Source organism: Rhynchophorus ferrugineus, unplaced genomic scaffold (genome assembly GCF_030347505.1).
Source record: "Rhynchophorus ferrugineus isolate W39M unplaced genomic scaffold, kcgeb_rfMv2 rfM1, whole genome shotgun sequence".
In the NCBI taxonomy this organism is placed as follows: Eukaryota; Metazoa; Arthropoda; class Insecta; order Coleoptera; family Curculionidae; genus Rhynchophorus; species Rhynchophorus ferrugineus.
Genome location: NW_027472580.1, coordinates 13,398,111 through 13,406,135, shown reverse-complemented (window position 1 = coordinate 13,406,135; position 8,025 = coordinate 13,398,111). Strand labels below are relative to the sequence as shown.

The following is an 8,025-nucleotide window of genomic DNA, read 5'->3' as shown; positions in this document are numbered from 1 at the left end:
GCCGCCTTTGATCCCCGTCAAAATTTAAAACATCCCGGCGTCTCGCTTTCGACCGCCGGTGACGTCTATTTTTTTTCTCTGTCCGCACACCCCCGTCCCCCTCACCTCCGCGCGACACGTCGTCGTGGTCGCACCGGCGTTGCGACGCCTAGCGCCGTCTCTGTCCGTGTCGCTGCCACACTTCCCGGCCGCCGATCCAAGGACTATCGCCCTCCTTGTCCCACCTTTATTGTAAGAGGACAAATCGCACGGTGCTATTTAAAAACTACCCTCCTTCGTGGCCGCGCGGGAGGGGGCAAGGGGTAGGGCGGCCGACCGTTTAATACCCGCGTTCAGAAAAACTGTGACGTTCAGTTGAAGTTTGGAAATGTGCGGTGGCGTGTCCGAAGACGTTCAGTTTATTGAGAGTTCGCGTCTTGAGAAGTTCATTCGTTCGCAATCGGTTGGGTTAGTTTTTTTGTTATAGTTGCTTCCGAACAGTGTTGTGTTTCGAAACAAATGCATTTGCCAAGTACCGTTAACAATCACGCCAACATCACCTCGACGATGTCCGATTTTTACAACCAATACCTGGAGACGCTACAGGAGTATCACGGCGAACTAGTCCAGACGGGAAGCCCCGCAATATTATGCAGTGCCCTGCCGACTCATTGGAGATCGAACAAGAGTCTCCCGATCGCCTTCAAAGTCGTTGCCCTGGACGAGGTGCCCGACGGTACCATCGTGACGCTCAAGGCCGGGAACGACGAGAACTATTGCGCGGAGCTCAGGAATGGTTCGGCGACGATGAAGAACCAGGTGGCGAAGTTCAACGACCTGAGATTCGTCGGCCGAAGTGGTCGCGGGAAATCTTTCACCCTCACCATCACCATCAGCGCCGCTCCATACTATCAGATTGCCACCTACAACAAGGCCATCAAAGTGACCGTCGATGGACCACGAGAACCCCGAACCAAGACGAGTAAGTATCGTTCCCTGGCCGTAAACGCAAACCGACAGCGTCGTAAAATGGCTTAGCGCCCGTTTTCTGTTTAATAAACAATCGAGCGGATAAACAAACGGGCGACGCTCTAAACAAAACGTAAAATTTTTAACGGTTGTCACGGTTTTGTCGGCGCATAAAGTTCAGTCAACAAAACGTAAAATATTTTAATTTGGGACAGATGCCCGGGACGATTTCGTCCGTTTATTTACGCGCTCGACGTTTCATCTTTTATTCATTCCGGTGGAACGATCAAATTCCTAATCCCGCCTCTACTCCCTTTCAATAAATCTGACAAGCTCGGTTTCTGTTTACTCCGCGTTTCTCAATGTTTATTGCTCAATAACTCTCCAACTATTTTAAGATCGATTTTTAACCGTGTTCGTTTTTTTTTATAGATTTCCAGTTCGGATACGGATTACCCGGTTTAACTGGCGCTCTCAACCCATTCCTGTTCAACGCCGGTTGGTTGGATTCCATGTACTCCTCCTATGGGCTGCAGGATTACATCCGGCAACGAACGAATCCTATGATGCCACCCAACGGAGTTCACAATCCATTAGCAAAAAGTAAGTTACTTTTCAATTTTTTTCACTTCTTTTATTTTCCAAATTAATTTGAACGTCGCAAAATTCATATTAAAACACAGATTATTAACAGATTCTTTTTTTGTTTTCAGCTCCGGATTTCTACGTACATCATCAACCGACAGGATTCCAACCGAATTTCCTACCGACGGTACCACCTCCAAATTTATGCGTGGATATCCAAAAAGTTCCCCCCTTGGACGATCTCCATTTGCGAGCCCTACGACCGAACCCAATGGAACCGTTATCATTGAGAATGCCACAGAGATCGAATCCCGTCCCAGTACCGCAGGAAGAACGGATACATTCCACCGTCGACCAATCTTCGTCGGACAATTCAGATGACGAGGACATCGATGTCGTGAAATCTGCTTTCGTTCCTATCACACCGGCCAGTGTATCGTTAATCGAAAGCCAGCATCCCGACTCTACAGTACAAGAGGAACCAAGTCGAGTGAAAAACGAACTTAAAGCACCTAGTGCGAAAAATTTAAAAAACATAAGCTATAACACCAAGCTGAATACATCACCGACAATCAGTACGACGAAATCGGTGTGGAGGCCGTACTGAGTTAAGGATGTTAAAGAATCGAAGAGAAAACAGTGATATTTAGTTTAGTCAACATAGTGATACGGGCGATTTTTAATTTGGGATAACCAAATTATCCACGAGAATGTATATAGACGAAGAGCATTTAATTGTTAAACATTTATTTATTTGTATATAATGTTAAACGACTGTGAATATTGTATATAATATTTTTAATTGTGTTACGTAATATAAAGAAGTTTTAACTAATGTGACTACTCAAAATGTGATAGGACTTATGATTAGATATTTTTGTACATTATCAACCGACTAGCGGATAAAAGTAGCAGGTTGTCGAAAGTGAACATAGTTGATGGTGAATACCAGTGAGGATGGTACGATGTTGCACTTATCCATATTTAGAGATAATGTTCCGCAAATGACGTCCACCACTAACTCTAATAGAATAAAATAAAACAAATTTTAATATGACATAATGTAGTTTCATTTGTGCAGATATCCGAATGGTATCAAATGACGATTTTGTGAATGTAGTCCATTATATCACTATGCAATATTATTATAATACACGTATTTTTTTTAAACATTTGTCCATCCCTTATAGAGTCCTTACCATTTACATGCATTTTTAACTTTTTGGTTGTTCATTATTTTATTGACTGTAATATAAATAATATTCATTGCAACAGCAATTCTGTTTCATTAGGTTTTAACTTTTCAACGAATAATGCTTGGTACAAAACTTGAGCGGTATAGACGAATATAACAAAACCTATAAATAGTAATTGAAACTTAATTCGCCTACGTGTGAAATACAATGGTTAACAAAAGTAATAATCGAAATTATTAAGTTAGCTATACATTCTGTATCCAAAATGTACCGAAAATTACTTATAAAATAACGGAAATTAAATATTCTCTAAGAGTATTATAAATGTAATTATTTACAATTATCATTAATGCAATTTTTTACATAAATGTGATATACAACATAGGACAAAAATGGAGTCATGTTCAAAAAGTATAAATCATAGTACCGGTTTTAACGAATAAAATTAATAACGAATAGTTTTCATACATATTAACAAAATTTATTTTGTTCAAAAACTTATAATAATATCACCACTAAAACTATATCACACATAACAATACAAGTGTGTATAATGAGGAGTATAGGTAAATAACGAATATTTTATTTAAAAAACATAGGTTACAACACCAAACTGTAGACATCACCAACAACCAGTACGACGAAAACGACGTGGAGGCCGTACTGAATCAAGAATGTCCAAAAAACGAAAAGAAAACAGTGAAACTCAGACAACATAGTGATAACATAGAGGCAATTTTTAATTTGGAGTAACCAAATTATCCACGAGATTGTACATATAATGGATATAGACGACGAGCATTTAATTGTTAAACATTTATTTATTTGTATATAAACGTTAAACGACTGTGAATATTTTATATAATATTTTTAATTGTGTTACGTAGTATTTGTCCATTTCTTATGGAGTCCTTACCATTTACACCAAAGACCGTAATATAAATAATATTCATTGCAACAGGAATCATTTGGTATTAACATTTCAACGAATAACGCTTCCAATAAATCTTAAACATTTGAGATGATCAAAAAAACTTATAATTAGTAACTAGATTTTATTGGCATGATAATATAAGTAATAATCGTAATTATTAAGCTGGTATAGAATCTGGCGAAAAGTACCAAAAATTACCAAAAATTCACTTCCTTTTTCTCAAACATTATAATTAAAGTCATTATTTACAATGATTAATAGTATGATGTTGTAAAATAAGTTGTATAGGTTAAATAACGAATATGTTTCAAATTTCAAACATTTATCCTTCCCGAAAACTTTTCCTATTTTCTCCACTAAGACTAAAATCCAAAATTAATTCAATATTCCAATAGTGGAATCAAATATGAAATTGCAGTTTTCAACATGGTACTTAAAATAATCCGTGATAACTTGGTGTCATTTCATGGTTAGAACAGTACCCCAAAACCTAGTTTAAACCTTTATTATTTAAGTTAACGATTGGCCATTTTATCACTTCAGATGTAACATAATTTTTTTTCAAATCCTACTACGACATATATTTTCATCGGTCTATTGCAAATTTCAACAAGCCTGCCTGTTTTTCATTGACATAAAAGGCTTTTTGGCTGACACTTGTGCTAAAATTTCTTCTATATTAAACTAGCGAAAGTTGAAATTGATAATTATTCGTTTAACAGATATTTTTATTGAATTCTTCTGTAGAAGAAGTTGCTTTCATAAATATCCCTAGTGCTGACAAAACAACTAAATACTATTAAAATTGAAACAACTGAATTTGTTTCCAAATGGCACTTTTATTTTAATTATCAATTTTCCTCTAAACTAAATTTCCTTCACCCAAATTGAATTTCACTTTTAAAATTTAATAATTTATTTCAATTGCATTAGTAAATTTAGTTTACAAAGGAATTGAATCATCTTAAAATTTGACACTACACTAACTAAATACTAACAGTTTAATCGAACCATTCTAACGTTAATAATTAGTTAGATTTACCTCAGATAATAGGAACACTAACTAAATATGTAAACGATCATTGAAACATAATTATTATCAACAAAATACAGTCCGTAAAGAGGATAAATGATACGTATGTTTTGAAGGAACATGACGATAAAATTGTATATCTTCAGACCTAGTAACTAATAGATTTTCTGTGCTTTACGAACAACATCAAAAAGCTATAATATATATCAACAATGCTTGATATGAACAAACACACATACACAGATCGAATTATGTTCTGCTATGGATAAAACAAGCGAAGTTTTCGGTGAAATGTGTGATTCCTTAGATGTTGTTTAACGTATCCGCACTAACGACGGCCTACACAAAAGATGGGGAAATATCGCCGGCAAAGAAGAATAGTGGACAAAACCCAAAGTGAAATAATAGATACTGACAAACATTAAAAGGGTTTGTGGCCAGACAACCTAAATCTACAGTGGAAAATGACAGCAGAACTCAACATTCACTTATGTAATACTGTTTCGATAAAAACAGTACTGGGGAGCAGTGCATTGAAGAAAGGGCAGATATTGAGAAACCCTTTATAACAGCAACTAATGCTAAGCTGCGAAAAAAGTTGTGCAACGATCATAGAACCTGGACAATTGATTATTGAAAAATTGTAGTATGACTTGATGGATTATCATTTATGTTGTTATTTTTTCGTCGGCACATTTTAATTATGATTTGGGCGACAGTATGGTGGTATTTAGCTGGTTTCCTCATTCACGTTAATGGCTATATTTCAAGATTATTATATATAGTCGGGTTTAAAATGTCATCAAACATCTTTCCTGCCCATCAAAACATCAAATATCATCATCAATAGATTTCCAAATCCATGATGATTGAAGCAATTGCCGGATGTTTTGGCCTAAAAATACATTTCCGTTGAAAATTATTCAGATACTCAGGGAATCTACATATTAAATAATTTATCACCACTCGAGAGTCAACCAAGTGCATAGAATAACAGCGGTTGTTGAAAAGTCGTTCGAAGAAAAGGAATACTGTCCTATAACATTCCTGGACTTTTCGCCGTTCGTTCAAGCTTTGAATCAGGAATGGCATTTTTGATTAATATGCACAATGAGCAACTTGCTAGTGCGGAATTACTGTCGATTGCTGGAATCATATCTTCTCGAAAGAAAATTTAGAGTCTTGCATTCTCAATACTTAGACCTATTTCAGCTGGATTTCCAGATGGTAGTGTCTTGGGACCACTCATGTATCTACTCTATACTGCTGATTTCCCAACAACAAAAGAAACAGTACATGGAACATTTGCCGACGATGCAGCTATAATGGCAAAGGATCTATCTTTGTCTAGACTGTAGAGAAAATACAAGTGGCCAACAGTAACCACAAGTGGACTAGATACTGGAAAATACAGCTTAATAGTTCCAAATCTGTCCATGTTTATTTTGCGTTGCGAAATCAATCAAATGTACTGGTTAGTCGGAAGATCTCTCAACTCAAGTTCACCTAAAATCAAAGAGATTAATTTATCAGTGAGTCATAAAGCCAAATAGGAACTATGGGGTGCAAATATGGGGTTGTACTAAAAATTAAACCAACCAATGATCCAATGCACCCAAAACAAAGTTCTACGATTAATTACCAATGCTCATCGCTATCTAATCTATCTCAAAATCAAATGCACGTATCAAGTGATCCAAGATTTCGCCTTAAACCAAGAAATAAGGCAGCTAAATTACAGCAACATGGAAGCGATATAGCTACTAGGCATCACGCAGGAAATCAGAAGATTTAAGCGAACCAATCACAGGTACTTGTTTAGTGTATAAGGGCTTTCGCTTTAGTAGATTCATTTTATTTTAATTTGGGAAATACGTACTGGTATATTAACCCAGAATTCGTCTTGCTTGTGAATTAATGCATGTACAACAGAACAGTAGTAGCACATTAATTAATAACGTAAGATGTAGTTAATAAAAAATCTCTAGGAATCCATTCCGCTAAGAATTGAATCTGTGCAAGGCTCAAGAGCAATATTATTCCGTCTATCCTCTGTAGTTACAGACACTTTAAATATTTCAAAATCAATTCACAGTCCTTACACCAACTGAGCACCTGCATTATTTTGTGCATTTCTTGATAATTAAACGGAACGATAATTGGGCGAAAAACACTTATGAATAATTTTCAAAAGCCTTCACTTCCTAATTCCATTTTAAATAAAATTTGTTTGGATTCTATTTCTGATTGACACCAGATGTCCGGTTTGTTTATTGAATGAGCCTCCAGTCCCGACAAATAAATAAAAAGCGTTCCTGTTTTTTTGGGGTGACCCTTTTTCCGCCGATACCACGATAAATTCGCGAGGGAACAAGTTTCCAGCGAGGGGAAGGGGATGTATAAAGGGCCTACTTGCAAAAATGTGTTGCGTGAATATCTGAGCTACATCACTATATTTTTGATGGAGTATATTTCGGAAAATAGTGTTGAAATAAATCAAAATCAAACTGAACGGCATATAGCGTTATTTGTTCATTTAATTTAATGTTTGTATCAAAAATGTATACCATATTAAATATATCTAAACGTTGTATTTTATTATATTTTTCAGTGTCAAAAATGTGTGTAGAAAAATATTTTTTCAGCTGTCACTAACATTTCTAATTGGAGCAAGAAATGACGAATAAAGTTAAACTAGGAATCTCCTGGGGAAATTCGACGACAATTTATAAATTTATTCGTAATTTAAAGATGATATCTTTCTAAAAACTTTTTTCACATAATTTTCAATATGAGATCAGAACTGTATTTGATATAACACATTAAAATAATAAATGTCTGTAAATTAAAATAACTGTCTCAAAACCTAATACTCACAGACCATTTTTAAATAGCATAATTAAAGCCAATTTCTATTAAGTTTAAATAATCAACAAAGTTTTTATATATGTAACCTAGTAGACCACTGAACATTATAACAGTATCATAAGTAAGATTATTTTCAGAACTGAAAGAAATTCAGAGCATCAAATATAAATATACATGATTTACATTTATTTTATAAACATAGATATGATATAATTAATCTAGTAATACATATATTAAAACAGAGGACATATGAACAAAACAATTTTAATATTGATATTTAACTTTCTTATATATATTAAAACAATAAATAACACAGTTAGATAATGTATATTTTGCAATCTAGAAATGTATACTAACGAATGTATCTACAATAATTAAAATACATCAAGTAAGTACAATAAATACATTGCAATCATTAAATTAACTATTGATTTTTCAAAACGTAGGTCTATAAAGTAAGT

At 35.0% G+C, this 8,025-nt stretch overlaps 1 protein-coding gene across 1 annotated transcript; it reads left to right on the top strand.

The window, feature by feature from the left end:
- Positions 1–345: 345 nt before the first annotated feature.
- Positions 346–2,587, top strand: run (segmentation protein runt). Its single transcript, XM_076401823.1, has 3 exons — positions 346–961; positions 1,381–1,551; positions 1,662–2,587. The coding sequence occupies exons 1-3, from the start codon at positions 499–501 to the stop codon at positions 2,138–2,140; spliced, it is 1,113 nt and encodes a 370-aa protein (XP_076257938.1). The 5' UTR covers positions 346–498; the 3' UTR covers positions 2,141–2,587.
- Positions 2,588–8,025: the final 5,438 nt, after the last annotated feature.

Coding starts and splice junctions, on each gene's coding strand:
- run (XM_076401823.1), top strand. CDS start 499: ATGCATTTGCCAAGTACCGTTAACAATCACGCCAACATCACCTCGACG. Junction 962..1,380: donor AGAACCCCGAACCAAGACGA/GTAAGTATCGTT, acceptor TTTTTTTTATAG/ATTTCCAGTTCGGATACGGA. Junction 1,552..1,661: donor TCACAATCCATTAGCAAAAA/GTAAGTTACTTT, acceptor TTTTGTTTTCAG/CTCCGGATTTCTACGTACAT.